The sequence below is a fragment of the Dermochelys coriacea genome, chromosome 21 (assembly GCF_009764565.3).
Source record: "Dermochelys coriacea isolate rDerCor1 chromosome 21, rDerCor1.pri.v4, whole genome shotgun sequence".
Taxonomy (NCBI): Eukaryota; Metazoa; Chordata; order Testudines; family Dermochelyidae; genus Dermochelys; species Dermochelys coriacea.
In genome coordinates this window covers 12,377,748-12,404,052 of record NC_050088.1, presented here as the reverse complement: position 1 = coordinate 12,404,052, position 26,305 = coordinate 12,377,748, and the positions used below count along the sequence as shown (strand labels likewise).

Below are 26,305 nucleotides of genomic sequence, written 5' to 3'. Positions count from 1 at the left end.
GTCCACAGGATACTTCCTTCACTGCTTGTCTCTGGGGTTGCTCCTCTCTTCCCTTAGGCTTCCTCTGCTCAGCTCTGCTAGAGCTGTAGGCTGCAGAGCTGCTCACCACCAGCTCTGCCACCCAAATGAGCTAATTCCCTGTCTTAATTCCTCCATCAGATGGAGCATTTGCTGCAGGTGTGTGTGGGAGTGACTAAAACCCAAATAATCCCTTAACCCCAAATTGCCCAGTGTGGGGTTTGTACACCCCCATCACACAGCTACATGATCTCATGGTCATGTTTTTTGTCTTCCCATCAGCCTAGTACCAGGGTTTATTATAATCTCTTGTGCCAAGAGACCATATTTCTTTCACCTGCAACATCTTATTCATTTGGGCAAAAGTAGAACGCACATAAGGAAACAATCCTCAAGTCTATTTTAAAAAAAACCAAGACACTTCCATCATCAAATCCACAGTTGTTATAGTTTAAGGGGCTAAAATGTCAGTCAATATCTAAGCCAATGTGCCTAGGTGAAGGACCCTATTTGCTATTTTACATATGAAAAAGTGTAAATATCAGCGAGACATATTCCCCTTTGCAAAAACAAAACACAGCAGCAAAACTACATTGACTGAAGACGATTTATTTACACAGCTCAGCAGAATGTAAAGATCATTCCATAAAAATAAGTTGGGTTTCCCCTTGCTGAGACCCCAGCATCACACAGAACAAGTTTGCCAAATTTTACAATGCGATTTAGTAATAGCATCATATACTTACAGAACGCTTTTTCAACGGACAGCTTAAGGCAGAGTCAGGGCACAGTGATAATAAGTGACACCTAAGTGTAGTTTTGTGCTAGGTATAGTATGAAGAGAGGAACTGGCAGCATAATTTACGGTCACATCCATTAGGAAGTTTAAGATTAGAATTAGTTTCTCCTGCAGGTCTAGCTGGAAAAGAACCAGACCCACTCCTTGCAGCTTTAAACAAAAAACCACAAGGCATTTCTAATTACCTCCATTTATCAACTAATGAGAACATACACAAGCTGGTAACTTATTAACTTAAAAATGTTTGGAGAGCATATCTAGAAAAAAGTACAAAAATCTTATTCTGATAGCAGTGAAGTGTGGATCCTGGAAATACTACACAGTACTGTTTTTCTAGTGTTGATAAAAAAAATACCTGTAGGAAAAGGCAGGCTCTGTTGTAAAGGAAAAATTACCACTTAGAAGGGATGACTGACAGGTTTCACATTTAGGGGAAGATTTTCAAAGGCACTTAATTCCCACTGAAAGTTGAAAGAAGTTAGGTTCTTAAGAGCCACTTGTGCCTTTGAAGTTCTCCACTTTTTAACTCAAGGACAATAATATACAACACCCAACTGGAGAATCTGAGTGTGGGGTCAGAAGGCATTCAGAAAATCACATGTGCACTAGAGATTTACATAACAAGGTATTGTTTATAGACTTTCACAGCAAACCCCTACAAGCTATAATTGTATAGCTCTCTCCCTTGTTCTTTGGTATTTATAAAAACACCAGTCCCTTTTATTAAAGGGTTAACAATGCAGCTGCTGTCTCAAAACCTTTTACTCCGAAACCAGAACAGCTTCAAAAGGGTTTTGGTCTTCTCATTTTAAGAAAGCAAGAATTGCAAAACAATTTTCAATAGTTAAAAATGCCAAGAGCTCTTCACTTTCCAATGGCTTATAAGGCAACATTTTCAAATGTGGGTGTCAGAGCAATTTTACCACATCTAAATGTAATAATCAGTCCTTGATTTAAAAACAAAAACAAAAAAATACTAAGTAATATAAAAGGACGCTTTGCTGACTAGCAAATAAAGACCCTGATCTTTATTTTACTTTGCTTAAGTAGTCCTGTGAATAATCCCATGGGCCTAAAGATCACTACTGTCAGAGTAAAAACTACTCTTGAATTTAGAATTGGGAGAATTTAGCATTTAAACTGCATAAGCCATGCACTGAACCAATTCCTACTACGCAGGGTTTCTGGACGGTCTCATAGCTACAGCACTTAGGGAGAGGATGTTAACAAGTTGTCACCCACACTCTTAATCAGCCTGTTATGTACAGTATTTGCACTCAAATTACTCCTTCATTCAACATTTACCTTGTGACACTTTAATCCAAAAGACATTTAGTGGAATATTCCCTAATGCAGCCATTCAAAACATTATTACATTACAATCAGTTTCTTCCCTTCGTTAGTCTAGAAAGCTAGGGCTATATACAAACAATAGCCATCAGGTCATCTTGACACACTGATCTAGCTTTTAAAAACAGTAGTTTTTAGATGCTAGGTATTTTTAGTGTTCAGCACCAAAAATATAACGTAGCAGGAATTTAAACTGTTCAAACAGATATGCACTTGTTAAAAATCTCATTAATTTAACATCTAGTGACACACTAAAGACCAGCACCACAAGGGGGGTGGATCTGTATGTTTCACATGCCACTAGGAATGCACTGATTGCACCTATTTTACAGGTGAGTGGTGTTCCTGCACATGGAAAGGAATTGTCAAGAGCTCAGCTGATAAAGAATCCTTCAAATTAGTTTTATCCAGTTAGACAGCTCTGAGAGGTGTTTAGGCAAGGGAAGGCACTTTGGGGCTCTCATGGAGAGCATCCTGATTATAAAGGAATACACTTGCATAATCTATATTAGGCAATAATTAGTCAGAGAGAGACATGGCAGGACCCATGTACCAGAATTTTCAGACCCGCCCTTGGAAGACTCTGGGTACAGATGTCTTAGCCATGGTACTGAGAGGAATTTTGAAATACTAAGTAGAGGATGGGAAGGCCACTGTGAATAAGGGTTTGTAAGAGGAGCCCATGGCAGAATTTCACACTTTTTGCCATATCTTGCCACTTGACACTACCCCATGCCACTAGCAAGTTAGCATCATCATCTTTGAAACTGATCAAGGCCGGCAGATTTTACAAGTGGCCAAGAGATGGCAGCAGTAAGAACAGAAAACCCCATGTCCTGTCCTATTATACATAGGAGGCCCATCATCAATCAGGATAAATGGATTTCCCTCCCTCCCCTTCCTATTCCCCCCGCCCCCACCTTACCCACTCCTTTTCTAGGTCAGCTCTTGTTATTGGCTAGTTTACTAATAATCTACAATAGTCATTTGTTTGGATGGAGGTTCTTCAATACAACAGCTGGAAATTGTTAGCTTCCATGGAATAAATTCTACCAGGATGAGTGGCCTGTTTCTCCTGTCACTGCTCAGAAAAAGCGAAGTGTTACACAATTTTTTAATTTAGAAAAATATTTAATGGCTTGAGGGTCATTGTCTTAGTACCAAAAGTAAAGTGCACCACAACTTGAGGCTACTGATTGAGCTGAAAAATGCTATTAAAGAGGCTTTTGAGTTATAAAAAAATAGCACTACAAACTATGGTTAAGGCAATACAAGTTTTGTTCATCTACTAGATAATTTACTGGACAGTTTTGTCTATCTCAAGCTTTAAATTATTGCTTTATTTCTTCTGTGCTACAGTTCTTAGCCATTAGGAAAACAGTGCTGGCAGAACTGGCAGACTAAGTATATCACTCATTGAAGGACTGGTGAAATATTTTGTAAATACCATATGCTTTGTGATGTTAGAAAGTAAAGGCGCTCTTCTCTCTCTCCTCCTCCTCCTTCTCCTCTTCCTCCTCCTCTACTGGACTGAACAGTCTAGCAAGGAATTTAATGTGAAAACAGAGACTGACTTGCTCCTGAAGCAGCAAAAAATATCTGCCTGCATCAGAGGTGATAGAGTTTCATGGAAGTTTTCAATGGAGCGGAAGAAACAAATCCAAGTAAATAACAATGGTGTGTAATATATTGTGTCCTGAAAAACTTTTCAAAAAGTTCATAGCCCTCAGGGAAGTTGCTTTAAGGGCATAAACCCAGTACAGAGAAACAAGATCCAAGGCTCAGAAATAGTCTCAGGTCACAGTTCATTACTTTCCTGCTTTCATATAGGATGGTATTGCCCCTCGGGCTGTCAGCCCCTCAAATCGTTTATAGGTGTAATTGATGAAGACCCAGTCTTTGTTCTTGTAGTCGGTCTCTGGATGGTTACTTGTGGCCACTGGAAGACAAAGCGATACAACTGTTAGCTTCTTTAGATATTAAACTGTACTCATTACACAGAACACTGGACACAGCCTTTTAGTTTTAAAGAAATTATACAATTTCTGATTGGGAAAATACTGTTTTCCAGTTTTAGTTCTAGAAAAAAAGGGAGTCATTACAGTCTACTGTGTGTTAAAAATCCACATGCTAACAAATGCTCAAACTGGCCTTGACAGAGAAATGTCTCACAAATGTGCCCTAAGAAGCACTGCCACATCCCAACTATACATTTCCATGGCAGTCGTCATGTGTAACACCAGAGGAACCATTGTGGTCTTATTTGTACAATAAAAGATGAACATTTTCTTTATAGAACATGTATATGAAAAACTCAGGTAAGGCTATCAATGGCACTTCCATGAGGGATTTTTGGCTTTAATGCTAACACAAAATGTATTACACTAGTCGAGTGAGGAAGATAGGGGGAGGGAGAAAGATCTGACAGTTTAAGTTTCGCTTTAGTTTGTGGGTTTAAGTCTGAAACTGCCCTCAAATCCCCTTACATCTAGATTTGCAGCAAATTCAGAGTCTGCTCCCACAAGCCCTTGCCTCCCTGCAATATCAGTGGAAGTTCTGTGCATGAAGGACTTGCAGAAGTGGGCCCACAGTTTGTAAAAGTTACCATTCAGAATTCCCCCTAAGTATTAGATGATTAAGGACTCTTATCCCGAACTTGCTATCAAGCCAGACTTGCAGACTTTACTTTAACAGGAATCCTACGTTATCATTATATGTAAAATAGTGACAAGAAGGGGAGATATTTACCTGTTGGTTTAAGGATATCTGATTCTGGAAATTCGTCGAAGTTTGAGGTGTCATCAATGCTTTTAATTTCTATTGATATTGCAGCAGGTCTCTCTCTGCCAAGAGCAACATTCTCAATATTAGGTTTTAAAGCAGGCAATGAATACATTCCATTTCTATAGGGACTCACAAAAAACGCCTTGATCTGGATATGCTTGAACCTCAGAGAAGTTTGGATCAGGATCTGAACTTCATCGCTGCCACGTAGACCTGGTTATTGCACAGGCCTGGTTCCCTGTGTGTTCAAGTCAGAGTTGCCCATTTTACCATCACAGGCAAATTTTTACTGTAGCAGCACTTCTGACAAACCTAACAGTCTAATGTAATTAGACCACTGGACTGGAAAATTAAACAAGGATTAGCTTTCTAGAAGGATGCTGACGTGTCTGGCAACGTCCTACCTGATATGCTCCCAGTCAACCCCTTCAAAGAAGGGGTTACCCTTGATTTCTTCGACACCAGGTGCACCAATTCTGTGCTCCCATTCACAGCAAAATCTGAAAGGAAGCATGAAAATAGTGAAGTGTTATATTTAGAAACAGTGAGTCATTTTAATCAGAAACTAGTATTTACATGTATGAAATTGTAATGGAAGGATAATGATAAGAGCTGTTATTTTAAAAGTAACACACAAACCATACTAAGGAATGTTAAGGCTGTGATAGAATATAGGGAATTTACTTTCAAGGATAATATGTCCTTTCATCCAGGACCAGCAGAGGGCAACAGTACACACAAACCATGTACATTTCACTTTTGTATTGAGACCAGATTAAAAACCTATCTGAAACATTATGTACATCGTTAAGACTAAAGAGTAAAATGATTGCACATTCTCTTTCACAAGCCCAGCTCAATGTGCACGGAATATGTTTATAAATCAAACTCTACACACACAGTGTCAGACACTTGCCTGTTGAGTTACAATGGTGGGTCTGGAAAACGGTTTGAGCCACTTCCAAGGAGGTTAGTAGGGAATTTATTCCCTAAACTGAGTCTGAGTTTTAGTGTGTATGTTTGCCTTGGTTTAGACAAAGATAAAATGCTTCTGGGTTGGTGATTGCTTTTTGTGGAAAGCATAAAGGCTGATGGGGAGTTAACAGCCTTAAGGCAGATATGTATTATGTGGAAGTAAAGTGAGTAAACCTTATTTCAGACAGGAGTTTGCTTGGATAGACTATTCAACTCCCAAAGAAATTTAAACCACTCAGGAGAAGCGTTTCAAATACATAGGATGGAAAGCCAGTAATTCTAACCTGCTATCCTAACAAGCGTAAGCCTATTTCAAGGACATCCTTTGCCAATATAAACAGAAAGGGTCCATACAGCCAGTTAATACAACTCAACATTCTCATTCTGTGTTTCCTTCAAGTGGAGATTCAATTTCTGAAGAATTCAGAGGCACAGGAAATGTGGGACGCAGACATGTGAGAGGCAAAAAAAAAAGCTATGAGATGAGATGCTCCCGAACATAAGCATTTTACAAGAGCCCCCATTAATGCAGTTCTTTAAGGGCTCCCAATTTAAATGACAGTGAAGCGCCATGAATTTGATGAGAAAATATTTGATTAGCAATCTTCCTAGTCAATACATAAATGCGACAAATGCATCACCTTAAACTTCAAAGCACCCACTGTCTTGTTAGGCAAGTTGTAAGAGGCGTTTCATGCAGTTTGTAGGATGAGAAAATTCATGACACGTAACAAGTGGCACCACACTACAAGCTTGGTCAGCTGCAGCAGTTGACTGATTAGTACCTTAGAATAAGATCCTTCGCTTTCTCAGAGATTGGAACTTCCGGGGGGAAGGTCAAAGTCTCTTTCCAGTTCATCACTTTCTTATACGTTTCTTGAGGGGTCTCTGAACAGAAAGGGGGATAACCTAAAAGAGAAAATACACTCCTGCAATGAAGTAAAGAGTAATTTGTGGCTACTAAAGCTTAAATTGAACTAATTTAAAGTCACCAGGGGGAAAAACCAGGAATAACCGCATTTGGGTTACAAGATAGCAGTTTAAAAAAATTCAGGTGAACAGCAAACTGGAGAAAATTGCTTAATGTGAGAACTAAGTGTGAAGGTGTGCCAACAAAGAAACGAAGCCATGAAAAAGTGAACTTTGACTCTGCTATTATGTAATATGAATTTAACATATACTCCAGGTTTGTGCATTGCTCGTTTCTTACCAATTAACATCTCGTACATGATGACCCCAAGTGACCACCAATCACAAAGCTTGTTGTAACCCGTCTGCATGAAGACTTCAGGAGCGATGTAATCTGGAGTTCCCACAGTGGAGAAGGCCTGAAATTGAATGGCTTCAGTTACACATTTTGAGAGAGATCCCGACAGACAAGTGACTGAGAAATCTTCACAGGACCAGAGGGCTCGAACAGAACCCACACAGACAACTTATTCAAACTAAAAAAGATGACTTTTTTTTTTTTTTAAATAAGATCCCACATGCTATCAAAATACCATTAAAGTGACAGCAGTGAAAAAACACTATTGTAGGGGAAGGGAATAAAACCTGTTTAAATGCTGAGGCTCTATTCTTAGAGAAGATAGACTGTTAGAAACATTTCAAGTGAGATTAAGAAAGAGATAAATAATACTGTTTAAAAGTTTTTGTAGGAAGCTGTTCCTCCGTCCCCTAAAGAGGCAACAAGGCTAGACAGTGGCCAACAACTGCAACACAAATTGCAGTATAGCCCTAGTTCGCACTAGAGACTTGGCTCACGTTCATCTCTAGCATTAGCACTGCCAAGTAACACGTGATAGATGCAAATCTAATCACTGAGTTTCTCTGCCAGATCCAGCTAGACTTGGGCAGATGTTATTGTTTACGAAATCTGCACGGTAAAATCACCACTATGTGCCTCAATCTGCTTTGTCCAGTTCTCTTAAGGCATCACAGTCTGGGTATGGGCTAGAAGTCTCCCCAGAGGCAATGTTACATTGGAAGTAGCGAAGAACTTGGCTAGTTTTAGTCATAATTGCACCAGAAAAAGCATCAAGCCATGGTGGTTCTCTATCTTAAGCATAAAAGTCACCAGAATTTTACAGATGGACAAACAAGAGTTATTTCTTTTTTAAAGCCCAACTGCACAGATCTTTCACAGTACTTCAGAGAAGTGTTCCGAGAGTTTTGAAAAGTGCCACGGTGTAAATGCTCATCATTTTTAATATCAATCAGCCAACACACTTGCATCTCAGAGCTCACCCATGAGCATCTGTAGACTGAGGGACTGCACTTACCAACTGACGTCTATTTCTCTTCCACGTCTCTGCTTTCCTTTTGGAATTCATGTTCTGGAAAGCTAAAGAGGACCAGAACACACAGGCATCAGTATTGCTCATTTCTCTTTTCTTTTCCACTTTTTATCCACGATAAATAGCCCCACTTGAAGTTATATATAGAGGAGTAGAGTTACTCCTAGCTCATCAGTAGCTTCCAGACCCTGCCACTTGATAGTCTGCCAGCACTAGACACTGCTGCATTCTTTGCACTAAAGTTAGAATTCTGTAAGCACTTCCATTAGACATCCATGTTTTCAGAAGTTTATAACTCCAGGAACAAAATACTCACTTCAAGATGACTACATTTAAAAGATTAGATTCTGATCTCACTTACATCCATGTACATCTGGAATAAATCTCATTAATCCAACAGAGTTAGCTCAGCTTTAAAACGATGTAAAAGAGATCACAACCCAGCCTCTACTCTCTGTAAAGTTCCAAACAAATCTATTCACACATGGTATATGCTTTTGTTTGCTGAAGGCAAAATAACAACATTGATGTTTGAGGGTCTTTTCGTCGGTCACATAGCATAGGCACAACTAGTTAAAAAGCCTAGATTGGGTACTTGAGCCTTAACTGCTTAGTAAAACCTTATCTCTGACGACAGGCATGTCAGGTATGGTCAAGTTTATGGTATTTTACAGTGCAAGCACTCAAGCTACAGTGCAACACCGGAATAGGAGGAATAATATAGGTCAGCATTTTCTTTGCATCCATCTCTTCTCTGCGAATTCAGTTCAGAAAAGCAGTTCTCAGATTGAGAGCCCTGGAGACTGACATCCTCTCTATCCGCAGAGCAGGTAAAGTAGAAGCAGCAGCAGCGCCAGCTTCCCAACACTGCCTTCCTATCATGCCTCAAACCTGATCTGAAGGGACCATCTATAAAGGACAGAGGGGTGTTCAGTCTCTACAGCTCAGAGAGGCCAAAGACAGATTGCCAATAAAGGGTCAGTTAGTACTAACTACGTTGGTGGTTTTTGCAATGTGTACTCCTGTTCACCAGGAACTGGACTCACAGTGGTGTCAATCATTTCAATGAAACTATTTTGAGATAGCCAAGACCCTGACTACTAATAATAAATGTTAGTGAACTGGGAACTCAAAGCCTCTGATCAGGAGGAATTGTTTCTTTTAAAACCGCTGGGATGAATATATCAAAAGCCTCTTTACCGATCACACATCCTCACCACGGAGAAACAGCCGAGAGAAAGTGACTGCCTCCTCTTTTTCAAGTAATACATGAAAGAGGAGCTAGCAACTACAGAGTCATACCAAGATCTAGCACAGAAGCATTTACACTGGTGTTGCTGCAGAGGAAACTGACTAGAAACTGAAGAGAAAAAAGTTTTCTGTTTCTTGCTAAGGACCTAGCTTCAGGAGAGTCTGCAATTTCCTATCGTTCTGGTGCCACGCTCCAGCTCTTCTTGCGAAACAATTTTAAAGATTTAGATTCTGGGGATGTGCATTCCCAAGAGTTAAAATATCTCCATACCTCCACATGTGCTATGGCAGAGTTGGCCATGTTAGTCTTGTCTGCTGCTACTATGCCATCTGCTAGCAGTCCTTGCTACAGGACATGCAATGAGCCTATCGTGTAGTACAGCAAGGAAAGGATAATATGAGACTTGAAGGAAGGAGCAAGCTTATTGGAAAGGTAAAATGATTATATTTACATAAATATCTTGGTAAGTAGCAAAAATAAAGGAAGTGCACAGTGCAGAAAGAGCAAGAGGGTACCTGCAGTTTAGCAGGGACTAATATGACACATATACCATTCACCCTTTTATCCCCAAACCCTCCACATATTAGATCCCAAACTGCAGCTTTCCACCACTGTGTTGAAATCAGTCCCCTTCAGAATTTCTAACACCATTCCCACAGGAGAGAATGTAAGTGCTGGTACTGATGACAGAGAACTTACTGAAATCACTCGGAAGACTGTGGTTCAAGTTCCTGTAGAATTCTGTTCGGTGAGCCTTCTTTAGCCCAGTGCAGAGACCGAAATCCGATAATTTCACATGGCCCTAGAGATGTGGAGACCCAAAATGCAGAAGAAATACAAGACATCCACCCAAAGAATAGAGGCACCTTAGAGACTAACAAATTTATTTGAGCATGTACTTGTGGCACCTTAGAGACTAACAAATTTATTTGAGCATAAGCTTTTGTGAGCTACAGCTCACTTCATCGGTTGCATCCGATGAAGTGAGCTGTAGCTCACGAAAGCTTATGCTCAAATAAATTTGTTAGTCTCTAAGGTGCCACAAAGACTCCTTTTCTTTTTTGCGAATACAGACTAACACGGCTGCTACTCTGAAGCCAAAGAATAGAGTTATTTACCCATTTATTTCATATGACAAAACACCAAGCATATTTATTATCTTGCTCTAGCCTACAACTGGAATGAGATATTGAACAAGCCTAGGGATAATTTTCTGCACTGCCACACAATGGATGTGATTCAATTTCCAGTAATGTTCCCAATACCCGTTTACTTTAATGGGAGCTGAAGGCCCTTCCCCTTGCAGGATCAGCCCCATAGTCCCTTGAGGGAGAATATTGAATGGGATGAGGCAATGACCACCGCAGGTAAGAACAAAGCATTTCCAGGAGCAGTGCTGTCTACTCCTCTGTCAGAAAGAGGATGAGTCATGGGCGGACTCGCTAAGACACAGGATATTCCACAAAGAAAAAAAAGGTTGCTCTGCCCCATGCTTGAATGTGTCTTATCCACAGTGCAAGGCAGCAATGACTTTCAATGTGAAGTTCTTTTTTTGAGCCTAAAAATGGCATATTATATCCTAAACTTCCATGACTCTGTAAAGATCTGCTCCAATCAGAGCACTTCATTATATTTTGGAATTAACAGAAGTAGGTAAATTCTTCTTGCCAGCAAATTTCTCCCAGACAAGGTAAGTAGAAAAACATAAAATTTTACTTGGCAATAATAAGGTATTGAAACACCCCAACTTCCTGGGTACTACCCACTATAAATACATACAAGTAAACAGGTATCCTGATCAGTCTGGAGAAAAATTTTGAGAAGAGCTAATGAGACCAGAAGCCTAATGGATCAGCAACATCCCCACACTTGGTGTAAACAGACTACTCAATATTTGGTGAGCACATGCAAAGCAGATGTCAGACCCAAAGGAAACGTCTTAGACTAAGGAGGAAGAAATGAAACCAAAAGGTGGTTTTAAACAGCAGAGTAGCAGCCGTGTTAGTCTGTATTCGCAAAAAGAAAAGGAGGACTTGTGGCACCTTAGAGACTAACAAATTTATTAGAGCATAAGCTTTCGTGAGCTACAACTCAGTTCATCAGATGCATTTGGTGGAAAAAACAGAGGGGAGATTGATACACACACACAGAGAACGTGAAACAATGGGTTTTATCATACACACTGTAAGGAGAGTGATCACTTAAGATGAGCCATCACCAGCAGCAGGGGGGGAAAGGAGAAAAACCTTTCATGGTGACAAGCAAGGTAGGCTATTTCCAGCAGTTAACAAGAATATCAGAGGAACAGTGGGGGGTGCGGTGGGGTGGGGGGGAGAAATACCATGGGGAAATAGTTTTACTTTGTGTAATGACTCATCCATTCCCAGTCTCTATTCAAGCCTAAGTTAATTGTATCCAGTTTGCAAATTAATTCCAATTCAGCAGTCTCTCGTTGGAGTCTGTTTTTGAAGCTTTTTTTGTTGAAGGATAGCCACTCTTAGGGCTGTAATCGAGTGACCAGAGAGATTGAAGTGTTCTCCAACTGGTTTTTGAATGTTATAATTCTTGACGTCTGATTTGTGTCCATTCATTCTTTTACGCAGAGACTGTCCAGTTTGGCCAATGTACATGGCAGAGGGGCATTGCTGGCACATGATGGCATATATCACATTGGTAGATGCGCAGGTGAACGAGCCTCTGATAGTGTGGCTGATGTGATTAGGCCCTATGATGGTATCCCCTGAATAGATATGTGGACAGAGTTGGCAACGGGCTTTGTTGCAAGGATAGGTTCCTGGGTTAGTGGTTCTGTTGTGTGGTTGCTGGTGAGTATTTGCTTCAGATTGGGGGGCTGTCTGTAAGCAAGGACTGGCTTGTCTCCCAAGATTTGTGAGAGTGATGGGTCGTCCTTCAGGATAGGTTGTAGATCCTTGATGATGCATTGGAGAGGTTTTAGTTGGGGGCTGAAGGTGATGGCTAGTGGCGTTCTGTTATTTTCTTGGTAGGGCCTGTCCTGTAGTAGGTGACTTCTGGGTACTCTTCTGGCTCTGTCAATCTGTTTCTTCACTTGAGCAGGTGGATATTGTAATTTTAAGAAAGCTTGATAGAGATCTTGTAGGTGTTTGTCTCTGTCTGAGGGGTTGGAGCAAATGCGGTTATATCGTAGAGCTTGGCTGTAGACAATGGATCGTGTGGTATGATCTGGATGAAAGCTAAAGGCATGTAGGTAGGAATAGCGGTCAGTAGGTTTCCAATATAGGGTGGTGTTTATGTGACCATCACTTATTAGCACCGTAGTGTCCAGGAAGTGGATCTCGTGTGGACTGGTCCAGGCTGAGGTTGATGGTGGGATGGAAATTGTTGACAGATTGACAGAGCCAGAAGAGTACACAGAAGTCACCTACTACAGGACAGGCCCAACCAAGAAAATAACAGAACGCCACTAGCCATCACCTTCAGCCCCCAACTAAAACCTCTCCAACGCATCATCAAGGATCTACAACCTATCCTGAAGGACGACCCATCACTCTCACAGATCTTGGGAGACAGACCAGTCCTTGCTTACAGACAGCCCCCCAATCTGAAGCAAATACTCACCAGCAACCACACACCACACAACAGAACCACCAACCCAGGAACCTATCCTTGCAACAAAGCCCGTTGCCAACTCTGTCCACATATCTATTCAGGGGATACCATCATAGGGCCTAATCACATCAGCCACACTATCAGAGGCTCCTTCACCTGCGCATCTACCAATGTGATATATGCCATCATGTGCCAGCAATGCCCCTCTGCCATGTACATTGGTCAAACTGGACAGTCTCTACGTAAAAGAATGAATGGACACAAATCAGACGTCAAGAATTATAACATTCAAAAACCAGTTGGAGAACACTTCAATCTCTCTGGTCACTTGATTACAGACCTAAGAGTGGCTATCCTTCAACAAAAAAGCTTCAAAAACAGACTCCAACGAGAGACTGCTGAATTGGAATTAATTTGCAAACTGGATACAATTAACTTAGGCTTGAATAGAGACTGGGAATGGATGAGTCATTACACAAAGTAAAACTATTTCCCCATGTTATTTCTCCCCCCCACCCCACCGTTCCTCAGATATTCTTGTTAACTGCTGGAAATAGCCTACCTTGCTTGTCACCATGAAAGGTTTTCCTCCTTTCCCCCCCCCGCTGCTGGTGATGGCTTATCTTAAGTGATCACTCTCCTTACAGTGTGTATGATAAACCCATTGTTTCATGTTCTCTGTGTGTGTATATCAATCTCCCCTCTGTTTTTTCCACCAAATGCATCCGATGAACTGAGTTGTAGCTCACGAAAGCTTATGCTCTAATAAATTTGTTAGTCTCTAAGGTGCCACAAGTACTCCTTTTCTTTAAACAGCACTGAAAACCACTAAGATCAGTTCAAACAACTGCCACAAGAGAGCACTCTGTAAATAAGGTACTGTCAACTGAAGATTAGATTGAGGTAGCTTCACTTCTATCAGGACAATGGAAGATATCCTCTACAAGGGTAAGAAATTGAAGGTTAACTAACCGATAGTGCCATCTATCATAGCATTCTGAATTCTAAGTTACCCAGTATATTTGCTGCTAACCCAAATGTCACCCAGTTGTTAAGGTAATATCTTTTGTTGGACCAATTTCTGTTGGGGAAACACTCTCACCAACAGGTTTCAGAGTAGCAGCTGTGTTAGTCTGTATTCGCAAAAAGAAAAGGAGTACTTGTGGCACCTTAGAAACTAACAAATTTATTAGAGCATAAGCTTTCGTGAGCTACAGCTCACTTCATCGGATGCATCCGATGAAGTGAGCTATGGCTCACGAAAGCTTATGCTCTAATAAATTTGTTAGTCTCTAAGGTGCCACAAGTACTCCTTTTCTTTTCTCTCACCAACAGAAATTGGTCCAACAAAAGATATTACTTCACTCACCATGTTTCTCTCATATCCTGGGACCGACATGGCTACAACAACACTGCATACAGTGGTTAATATATTTGTACCTTACTATCCAAGAGGAGGTTATCTGGCTTGATATCCCGATGGATAAAACCAAGCTGATGAATGGAGTCAATGGCTAGCACAGTCTCCGCAATATAAAACTGAGTCTCTTCTTCTGTTAGGGTGTCTTTTTTCATCAACAGTGTCATCATATCACCTAGAAAAAGTCAGCCACCACAAACAGCAGAAGTAAATACAAACTGATAATTAAGCCCTAGCCTCTTAGTAACATATGTCACCAAAGCTATTAAATAAGACATCCATGAACGTAGACAGTTTTTATGAAACAATTATATTTTATACATTGTGGATTCACAAACACCCAAGAAATGCACACAGAAGTGTAATTAGTTCTTCACTCAGCTACAGTCAAGCCTGTTGGTGGTCATTAGTTTGTTCAGTTGAAGGAGTATTTAGCAAATAGATTATGAAAATAAAGCTTCAATAGAATGCTAGTTCTTTGGGGCAGGGACCATGACTACCAGTTTGTTTGTACCCAGATTGAGGCCTCAGGTTGCTAGCACAATACAGCATAAATCTTAAATTTATGTATCTATCTTAGATTTTTCAATTAACCTAGATTCCAGGCAATGTCTTCTCTCGGTGACATCACAAATAGAATGATCACAAGCCATCAGCTGGCGTTAACAGAGAATGTCAGCTTGACATTGTTTAGTGATGTAAAACCACATACAGGAATTTGTTGGTGGCAGGTATTGAGACATCCAATTTTATAGAAATTCAATAGACCCAAACTAATTTGTACTAATCACCAAGAGACCCACTGAAATACTAGATTCTGTGAATTAGCAAGTAGATGAAATTTAAAAGGATATGCCAAATGCGCTTTGGTTCATTATAATTTTAGTTTAGTTTTCATTAAAGACTTAACATACCAAATAATGTTATAAAGTAATGGATATAAAAAAGCCTCACTACAATAGTCAGTTATATAGTTGTCACTGAGAAGTGAAGAGAGACTGTCTTGTGAGCATGTAAACTATTGTGTGCTATTTAGCAAGCCTCTATTGCATTTTATTTTGTGTCAGTCTATCTGAGACTTTCTGTCTCAGTTATAAAACATCCAGTTAGCAAAAAGGTGAATTGTCTGATAGAAATGTCCTACAAACCAAAGTTAGTTATGGCCAACCACACACAAGTTCTGGACCTTAGATAACAATTCTGCAGCCAGAAACACATTTAGCAAGAACAGACTGCATTACTGCACAATGGCAGGTCTGAAGTCAATCATTTGGTTTCAATAGTCACATCATGTTTTCAGTATAACCCAGCAAGATTTCAGTATAACATTCTTCTTATTACTCTAGTAGTTTCAGCCTCAAGAGTTAACCTTTAAAGCTCTTCTTTGCAGACAATAAAGAGGTTATTTCTGATGCAAAGCAACTACAAGAAAAGAGTTAGAAAACTGAAAGCTGTTAAGGTTCTAAGAAGATAGATGTCAGACTGTGAAGATAAGGCTTGACAGAACATCTAGGTCAAGTTTGCAAGCATCTGTACCTAAGCATGACTGCAAAAGTCCCATGGTACAGACAGGTAACTTTGGGCCTGACCCTGTAAGGTGTCAAGCACCCTCATTCCTCAATGAAGTCACCAGGCATTAAGAATGGCTCAGTTCCCTGCAGGATCAGACCCAACACGACACTGTAAAGCAGTTACACATGTACAAAAACCGGTAATAAAGACAGACAAGATTTGTTATAAAGCCAGAAGATAGCCACAGAACAAAATGAAAGGGACCTTTTGATCTCAGGTAATTACCTCCAGGCAGGAACTCCATGATAAGGTAGAGGTTTAACTTATCTTGAAAACTATAGAACATTTTCACAACCCACAAACTGTCTGCCTCCACTAGAATGTCCCGCTCCGCACGAATATGGCCAACCTAGGGTATATGTATGCATATGATTATTAAGTTTATTATGTTTTATTAGACGCATTTATCTTCACACACAATTCAAACACTGTTTTGAGGGGATTGAAAGACTCAATATGCAACTGTCAAGTCTCTACATAAGGAATGGAAATACCAGCCCATCTCAATACTTTCATCACTGGATATTTTCACGCATTAAAATAGTGTGACAGGTTTTCAGGCAATTATAACTTTTGAAGACTGCAACAGCTTAAAAAATTATGCTTCTGAGAATGAACAGGCAGAAAACCTTACTAAAGATCACTGCCATTCTTTCATATGCTTTATTTGGAATGTACCTATTGAATAAATTCCTTGGGATTCTGACTCCATCTGACCCCTTAGTGCATAAATCCGAAGATCCTTTATGTTCAAAGGTTTCAACTGTAAACCTTAATGACACGTTTTTGGTTTGAGGATCTTTGAAAAAATTATCCCATTACATCAGTAGATCTACTAACTGCAAAGGAACGTTTGCGTAAGTAACTGTTCACCAATATAAGCGAAGGGTTCACAATATGACCCTAGTTTTAAATGGCAATTGAAGGGCTCGATCCTAGAAACACCACTTTAAGTAGCATTTGCTACAACAATTAGTCCAATTAAATGCAGTCAGCAGGACTATTGACAGTAGTGAACACTATATCTAGTAGTGAATGGTTGCATGATCAGGTCCTAAAGATGTCTTTGCCTCATCCATTGGAACAAAAGACGAGTCTAACACCGTAGCAGGTAACTCAACCCACTGCATACTACTATTCGGCAAATTTTCATTGAGAAAAATAATCCCATTTTACCCTAGATGACCATTTATATATACACCTACTATACCTATAAAAAATGGATCCCCTCCAAGTCAGAAGTGCAGCTGTGGCTAGGGTAGTATGGAGAAGCTTGTCTTACAGCTATCTGCTTTATACCTGGACTGTAGATAAACAGAGCACTTCAACGTCTAATATTGTTACTTCCTTAACCTTCACATGGAAAAGAGAACATTGATTGAATTATAGATATGATGAAAGTACACATTTGATTTTGAGATGCTTATTATACAAGATAAACTACTTACTATTTGAGTTAAAATATCTGCTGTATTAAGAGCACTAACTAAAACATGCACAAAGGGTACTAACTACAGTTCAGAACAGTTAACATCTGGCAGATGAGACATGGATATTTCATGACCGAGATTGGGAGTCAAACCCAGGTCTCAAAACACATCAATGCAGGCCCACACACCAAGCACTGACTTTCAAAATTGCTATGTAAAGACAAAGAGGTCAAGAACGCAATGCTATTTTTTCAACTAATACTTTTAAAAGACAAAAATTAATTCAGGAATTACTGCCTACAAAAACATTGCTTCCTAGATGAACTCCAGTGCCAAAGAAGGACTGATTAGTTCAGACTAATATTCCCAGAAGGGCTATCAAAGATATAATACAATCATTCAGAGATTGGCATTAATATGAAAAGTGCCACTACTTTGGAGGTCCTGCGAATGAGTCTGAAGGATTCATGAAGTTCCAGCAACTGATATTTACAATTAGATCCATTAGACATGCTAAATCAGGATGAAATCAGACTTGCAGTAAGCCAGCACTCTGAAGATTGTATTGAGAGTTCACATACATATCTTTGGTTTCAAGTGGTAACATAGTATCACAAAATGCAGAAAGAGGAACATGATCAGTTGTAATACAAGTGTTCCTCTATTGCTGTTTAGAGGAAAACTGCTGATTTCCTACACCTTGCTTCTCCACCTTTTCAAATGGAAACAGAATGTCCAGTCACACACTATATCTGATCACAATGCCTCATGAAAAGCCAGTATAACTGAAACCTTCATCAAGAAATTGACCAAGGTTGCAGAGACAATGAATTTTTTTTAAATGCTGTTTTGAATATGTGAATTAATACATATTAACTAGTCACTGATAAAAATCGATAAAGAAATATAATAAGTGAAAGCTATATTTTTCCTCATGACCACATACAAGTTATGTAATTTCCCTAGAGTCTTTCTTCCAGAAAGAGTTACAGTAAGGCTGAAATTTTCTAAGCGGTTTAGAGAAAACTGAGTATCCAAATCGAAGGCAGGTTGGAAAGTTTAAAAAAAAAAAATTCATCCACACCCCCTTAGCAGTTTTTAGCTAGCAAAATCTAAACTATATGTTGCAGTGATTATTCTTTAGTCTTTTTTTTTTTTTTTTTTTTTTTTTTTTAAATATAGGCCCACTTTTGTCCCCCAGGAATCCGAGTTTGCAATGGAGCAGAAAAAAAAGATTTTAAAAAAAGAGGCAGAGCTACTAGAATTGTTATTTGAAATTACTATTAATCACCTGCTCTTTTTCAAGCATGTCAGCTTTGCGTAGTATTTTCATCGCATATACATGCCCTGTGTCCTTCTTCTGGACAAGCCGCACCTTCAAGTTTTGCAAAAATATGGAGTCAGAAACACATCCTTATCCCCCCAACTTTTCCAGGTTTCTTTTACAAATTTGTTAATCTCTAAGGTGCCACAAGTACTCCTTTTCTTTTTGCGAATACAGACTAACACGGCTGCTACTCTGAAACCTCAGATTATAAAGACAACTAGCGCTAGCTGTCTTATGATATGGTAATGGGATACAGAGCCTGCTACCTCTAGGACACCAGATCACTGTAACAATGATACCACCATTTGATATCATTTGGCAATCTGACATAAAACGAGTTGGTTGGTCAAAACCCAGTTTAGTGGGCAAGTTTCTATGTCATGAAAACCCATTATAAAAGGCTCTTTGGCATGCAGTTTCTGCTATCACTGCATCCCAAAAACCATTACTACAGGGTCAGGATGGAGGCACACTGGCACAGCAGCGTCACACCTGCACTGCTCCCGTTATATCTGTTCTATAGATAGAGGCTTTCAAGGTTGCCAACCAAGCCCATTTCACCAGCATTTTTGTCCTTTTAAAGATGTGGAGTTTTGCTTGTTTGTTTAATACAAACTAGCACTGACTACATATAAAGTCAGATGCATTTGAATGTCAAACTTTAAACAAACATTCAGCAGTGATTATTGTGTCATTTGGCTTCAAATTGTACTGTTCCGATCTTTTTAAAAGTCTTTTCAAAAACATTCCAGTCCCTCTAATGCTACTACAGTTTTATTCAGTAATCAGTTGTTCTGTTCTTACCTCTCCAAATGCTCCTCTGCCTATTACTTTTAAGGATTCAAAATCTTCCAAACCAAGTCTTGTTCTCTTTAACCGAAGAAACTCTGTTTCCTTTCGGGCATGTGCGGACCTCCTGATTCTCTTCTAGTGTTTGTTTTAAAAAGAAAGCCATATGGTTTATGAGATTCCATAATGAATTCTCATCTGGATCATACTGAACCAATCAGGGCGGTCACTAAAGGTATCACTATGGGTTACTTATATTATTAACCAAAAAACTTGTTTTGTGTTCATTACCTCTTCATCTTTTAAACCTTCCTCTTCCATCACTTTTTCTAGCTTTTTCTGTCTGGAAGAAAAAAAGAAAAAAAAAAAAAAAAGAAAAAAATTCATGTTTAGGTCTTCAGAAAATTCTATAAAAAGCATAAATACTTTCAACACCTGGGAAAGTGTTGTCTAGAACTAAGTCAGTGGACTAGGAATTTGAATTCAATATGGAAGTGTGAAGAATCAGAGTTATGGAAAGATGCTGGTCTCTCCAGTTTTAAGCTCAAGCCTACCTTTCCAATAGAAGTCCAACTTCACCACCTTCCCTCTATAACTTTGCTCATCTAAAACCAGTCTGCCTGAAATTTCACATGCCTTATTTTATGCAAGGATGATTTGGTGGCTACACCTGGACTGGGACTCAGGAAATCTGAGTTCAAATCCGGGCTCTGCCACTAGCTTCCTGTGTGACACCAGACAAGTCACTTAGTTTCACTGTACCTCAGTTCCCCTTCTGTAAAATGGGTAATATAATTCCCCATCTACCTAGAGGTGTTGAAAGAATAAATTCATTAATGTCTGTGAGATGCTCAGCTACCTTGGAGATGGGGCCATATTTGTACCTAAACTGATATTAATGGTTTTCTCCCTTAAAATATTGATACATTTACAACCTTAATTCCACTTTTTTTTTTTCCTTTTTGGTTCAAGGAAGGTAATCTATTTTTGTTATTCAGATTTAGCTTTGGCCACTGCAGGAAAAATTCCTACATTAATTATGTTCTGAGCTTCCCGATGGCCGTTTCAGCATCATATTATACAAATGCACTGAAGAATTCCTGTTCAATATGCAAGTCATTCTTTGCAAGATACTTTTCCAGCCTCCAGTTGCCACTAAGCAACTGTTGGGGTATGATAACATTAAAGCCCAACATCTCTATCATGTATACCGAAATTGCTCTCCCCTTATTTAGGCACCGAGGAAGTACAATTTGCTCACCATCTCTCTCTCTCTCTCTCTCTAACACCCCACTCAAATACCAAATGTGAATTTCCACAGCAGTGAATTTCAGCAGGACCAAGCAATGTTGAAGCTTTTTCCAACATTAAGCGTTTACAGGAAGCCTTTCTGAAAATTCTGGTTATAGGCCTATTCTTGTGACATGCTCACCACACTGAAGTCTCACTGAATTTGATGGAAGTTTAGGGTGCTCAGCACCTCTGAGAATCTGGCCCACAAAGAGAAAATACAGGTTTCCTAGGATATTTAAGGAATTTATCACATCTCATCTATCGAAGCCTATTAGACTCCTCCTGCCTATGAGTTAGTCAAGATAATGTTAAATTACAGTCTTTACAGCAGTGGCTTGGCACCTTTGAACAAGTGAATTTCCCCTTATCAGAGGACTGCATCATAAACTGTAACAGAAAATGAAGCTGAAACCACATGACTTCATAAAACTACAAGAAGTGTTAAAAGGAAATAAAAATCAAAAGGAGCAACAGTTGAAAGAATAAATATTTGTAGAGACTGGCCTCTTACTTTACTGCTTAAATGAATCTAAGCTAAATATACAATTGGTTTCCACTTAGATATATTAAATCTTGACAATGTGTCTATTTGACTCAAGTTTGAAAAGAAAATGTTTCAACTGATTTCATCAAAGCATGTTCAACAAAATGGCTTTTTTAAAAAATTGCTCAGCAATGGAGTAATGGATTTAAGAACAGCTATTCTGAATCAGAAAAACATTTTCTTTTAATTTATAATAATGTCCTCTAGCTAACCATTTTTACTTGTCAACATCATATTTGAGAAACTCAGATAAGTAAGATAATTACTAGCAAGGCCTAAGGTAACGTTAAGGTAAGTTAAATTTGGGCTATAATTTACTAGATACCAGCTCAAATGGGACCTCAAGTTAAACAATCATGCCACTAGTTTCCTTTCACTTCTACAAAGACGCACTTTCCATCTCCCAACTGGGATTTTTACCTCATTTCGCGTTCTTCATGTTGTGCTATGAGATTGCTATAGAAGTTTTCTAATGTCACTTTTGTCATTGTAACTCGCTCCTTGGTGTGGTTACTCATGGATGAACAGGGTGTTGGACCTGTCATTGCCATGGCTACTAGAAAAAGGGGAAAAAATATATTTGACATTACTAATGACAACAAAACATGGAAGCAAGAATTCTGACCAATTAACTGACGCTCAACTACATTAGATGTTGGAATTAAGAATCCAGACTTAAGTTAATATTTTATATAGTTTTAATATCTAAGTTATCAGAGAGAAAAATGATAGACTAGTTGTCTAAACTGACCACCATCAGTTAATGAGAGAGTCTGAAGGGAAGAGGGTTACAAAATAAAAGGTACAAATCAGGCTTCCTGTTTTTGAACAGCATTCAAAAAGAGGGAAGGAAGCTTGACAAATATGCCTCAAAAACCACATTTTAGGCATTGAAAATGTTTTGTACTTCACCCAATCTATTCTCCTAATCTTGTAAAAATGTTAGGCATGAAAACACCCACCCTGAGACACCCAGTCAAGAGTTCCTTTTTCTTTTACACTTCGAGAAAAAAAGTACCTCTACGTTTGTCAGTCACATGCAGAGCTCCTTACTATGAAACTTTCCAGGAGCCAACATATTAAATGGATGTGTGGAGCAGTTGAAAACAGACAGACAAATTTGCTATTTTTAGCTACTTTTGCAATTAGGGTCTCTCACTGTAGCAGACGTTTCCACAAAACGTCCTGCCAAAATCCAGATAGATAATTATCTCTAAACAAGTACGAACTTTAAAAAAAAAAAAAAAAAAAAAAAAGATCTTGGGGGTTTTTTTGTGGGGGGGGGTTTAAGTATACTGCATCTACATCTTAAATTAAATTAAAAATAAAGTTTAAGAAAAACACAAAAGCTAGCCAATTCCATGTTATGGCTCAAATTCAGGGCAAGACTCTCGCTTGTTTATTGTAAAAAACAATAAGTAAAATGTAATGTATATAAAATATACAAGCTCTGAACAATTTAAGACAGTATTTTCATTGAAAAAAGAAAAGGAGTACTTGTGGCACCTTAGAGATTAACAAATTTATTTGCACATAAACTTTCGTGAGCTCACGAAAGCTTATGCTCAAATAAAATTGTTGGTCTCTAAGGTGCCACAAGTCCTCCTTTTCTTTTTGCAGATACAGACTAACATGGCTGCTATCTGAAACCTATTTTCATTGAGGTTTTCTAGTGGCAATATAATCCAAAAGAGCAAAATTCCCATGGCTAGAACATAGCCCTAGAAGTCAAAGATATAGAGGTATCATTTAGAGACACTACCTCATTTATAGGGCTGCAGATTTGGCAGGGTGCAAAAAAAGTCATGCATACTGTGACTTTCTCTGTTTGTCCATGAAGCTCGAGGGAGGTGGGTCATGGAGGGTGGTGCAGAGGGAAGGCCCAGGGGGAGGAGTTGGATATGGAGCCCACCTCACACTCACCCCACACCAGCAGCTCCTGTACGGTTGGGCCCAGCTCCCCACTCTGGGCATGTTGCAGCACTACTTACTCAAATCTGGCCCTGCTGCCTCTCCCCCAGTCACAGTGAAGTGGAGGCAGGGCCAAACCAGAGCAAGTGGCGCTGTGACCCCACGCACCAAGTCCCAAGGCCTGGAACAGGGAGCATGGCCCAGCCCCATGGGACACAGGAGCCACCGCTGTGTCCCTGGTGAGTGCAGGGCAGGCTCTCTCTCCAGCCCCCTCCTACCTCCACTCCCCCTGGGACTCCTCTCCTCGTGGGGCTAGGATTAGAGTTTCCATGCCAGGGCCAAGGGGGCTGCTATAAGCGGTTGGTGCTCCCTCATTTATCAGGGCATTTTTAATTTAAAAAACAAAATCCCAGAGCTGCCACTAAACCCTGACTTTTATTAAATTTACAGTGACTGCTCCATAAATTTTAATTTTAAAAAATGAAGTGACAAATCTGAAACCCAAGGCACCACAGGTGTGCATGGCCCTCTAGATAACAAAAAATGGCAGGCCCCAAAGACCTTATAATAGAAGCTATTTTTATTTGACCTGTTAGACATCTTCTCCTTCTTCAAAGAACACAGGCAATGTAGGGACTGTTGAGAAACTTTTGCTGTATTTTTGATGAGGTTATTTCTTTTTTTTAAAAAAAAGGCAGCTCAAAGTGACACTATCTGAATTAGAAAGGGAAGATTCTCTCTTTACACAGCACTTCAAGAGCGTGCCGATCAGGTATCTGTGTAGGGTAAGCACATTTACATCACTCACATTGATTAGGCCTCTAGTTCCTATTTCCCAGCAAACCATCAAGTGCCAAAGCCGGTGTTGGGTGGCAGATAAAGGGAGGGGGAGGAAGACAGACAACTGTACCTCACTCAAATGCAATTATGCATGTGTGAAGTTTGATCTAAGGGACAGCGCACGCATGCCTCTATTTATCTGTACAACACGGACAGGCACAGTGCAGGCGCCCGCCACCACGGCTCAACCTGGACTGGGAAGGACCACCTCGATGAGCCAGAGGAGAGGGCCCATTTGGTCGCCTGCTGGCAGTAGGATGACCAGAGAGCAAGTGTGAAAAATCGGGACAGGGCGCCCACATAAGACAAAGCCCCAAATATCAGGACGGTCCCTATAAAATCGGGACATCTGGTCCCCCTAGCTGGCAGTGCCCCCCCAAAGGGTGAATCGGTGGCCGTAAGAGCCAAGAGGAACTCGATGGGGTGGCAGTAAAAGGAGCCAGCCCGTCTTTCAGCCACACAGCAAATAATGCATCCCGTGCAGGGGGCTGTAGCTCCCGAAAGCCCAGGCTCAAATAAACGTGTCAGTCTCTAAGGTGCCACAAGTCCTCCTGTTCTTCTTACAGCAAATAAAGGAGCCGCGCAACCGCCCCCCGCCGCGACCTGCGTTTTGACCCCGGCCCTGGGAGCGCGGCCCCGGCGGCTGGGGCTGAGCCCGCAAAGCCAACGCTGCCTCCCGCTGCCCGGGGGCCTGGGCGCGCGGCGGAGCGCGGGGGGGGGGGGGGCGGGAGCTGAAGGGGAGACTGGGGGGGGGGCGCACAGGCCGGGAGGGAGGATGCAGCGGCAGACTGGGGGGGGGAGGGGTGCAGGAGGCAGCGGGGCGGGGGCGCGTCCCCGGGGCAACAAGCGGAGGGGAGGGGGACCGGGGGAGTCACTTACCGGAGCCCCCTCCCCGTGGGGCGGAGATGGGGGCGCGGACCCAGCCCCTCCTCAGAGCCGGAGACTCGCTCCTCGCTGGGGGGGATGGGGGAAGGGACCGGGGTGCGTCGCTACCACGACCCCCCCCCCAGCGCTCTCCGCACCGCCACTCACGGAACGGACGGCGCCTCGGACGGGACAAGACAAGCGAGCGCCTCCCTCGCAGACTTCGACGACGTTGCGCATGCGCCGCCGCCCTCTCAGCGCCCGGTCCGCCCCGGCGAGGCGGCCGACGGCGCATGCGCGAATTCCTTTTTTCCTCCAGAGGCGCGTTTGCCGCCGGGGAAGGAGGGGGGGGGAGGCTTGCGCTGTGCGCATGCGCGTCTCTCTCCTGCCTGTGCGTTCATTGCCCAGGGTTCTGGGCCAGCCCCGCACAGTTGCGGAGAGAGCAGGTGGCGGGTCGGTGTCTGCATAAAAAACCTGTAACGCCGCTAGTGCCATCTACTTGATGATGTTTGCCAGGGCAACGTGACAGCACTGATCATGCCAACCGTGCAAAATGTCATGAGTCAGCCCCCCTCGCCCCCAAATCATGAGACTGGCCTAAAATTCATGAGATTTCGTCACAAAATAAAGAGCAGGGGCGTGAGAGTCAAGACTCAGTGTGTTCTTTGCTCAGCCATTGACGTACTGCATGGGCAACTTAACCAGTGTGAGCCTCAGTTTCCCCATCTGTAAAATGGATCTAAAAACCTCTACTTCATAGGTTTCAGGGTAGCAGCTGTGTTAGTCTGTATCCGCAAAAAGAAAAGGAGGACTTGTGGCACCTTAGAGACTAACAAAATTATTTGAGCATAAGCTTCATCTTGCATCTGATGAAGTGGGCTGTAGCTCACAAAAGCTTATGCTCAAATTTGTTATTCTCTAAGGTGCCACAAGTACTCCTTTTTACTTCATAGGCATGTCTTGGGACGTTTCCTCTTCATTAATGTTTCTAAAGTGTTTTAAGATCCTCTGACAGAAGGTGCCATAAATGGCAAAAGAATATTATTGTCAGAATGGAACTGGACTGAGACAACCAATTCATTTCACAATGTGACGTGACTTTTGATTGTTGCCAACCGCAGCTAATCTTGAAACAGGCTTTATATGCTAGTATTCCAATCTCAGTTGAGCCATCCAGTCGTCTCTCTGTCTCAGTACATATAAGAAAAAGAGCCTTTGTGATTCCATGTTAATTACAAATATATAGAGATAT

General features: G+C 40.9%; 1 protein-coding gene across 2 annotated transcripts; it reads right to left on the bottom strand.

The window, feature by feature from the left end:
- Positions 1-608: 608 nt before the first annotated feature.
- Positions 609-25,364, bottom strand: STK38 (serine/threonine kinase 38). 2 transcript variants are annotated; one of them, XM_038379659.2, is made up of 14 exons: positions 25,069-25,364; positions 21,859-21,994; positions 19,893-19,944; positions 19,617-19,739; positions 18,777-18,860; positions 16,281-16,404; positions 14,504-14,658; positions 10,175-10,277; positions 8,209-8,270; positions 7,137-7,254; positions 6,712-6,835; positions 5,356-5,451; positions 4,916-5,010; positions 609-4,106 (listed from the first exon to the last, which is right to left on the bottom strand). In XM_038379659.2, the coding sequence occupies exons 1-14, from the start codon at positions 25,346-25,348 to the stop codon at positions 3,976-3,978; spliced, it is 1,683 nt and encodes a 560-aa protein (XP_038235587.1). In that variant the 5' UTR covers positions 25,349-25,364; the 3' UTR covers positions 609-3,975. The 2 variants fall into 2 exon arrangements, with proteins under 2 accessions (XP_038235587.1, XP_038235588.1); XM_038379660.2 differs by having other exon boundaries at positions 21,859-21,991; positions 25,069-25,315.
- Positions 25,365-26,305: the final 941 nt, after the last annotated feature.

Excerpts from the sequence above, each read along its gene's own strand:
- STK38 (XM_038379659.2), bottom strand. The coding sequence starts at position 25,348 with ATGCGCCGTCGGCCGCCTCGCCGGGGCGGACCGGGCGCTGAGAGGGCG. Across the intron at positions 14,659-16,280 it reads CATGGAGTTCCTGCCTGGAG|GTGATATGATGACACTGTTG; the intron begins GTAATTACCTGA and ends GACTTTTTCTAG. Across the intron at positions 4,107-4,915 it reads AGATATCCTTAAACCAACAG|TGGCCACAAGTAACCATCCA; the intron begins GTAAATATCTCC and ends TTTGTCTTCCAG.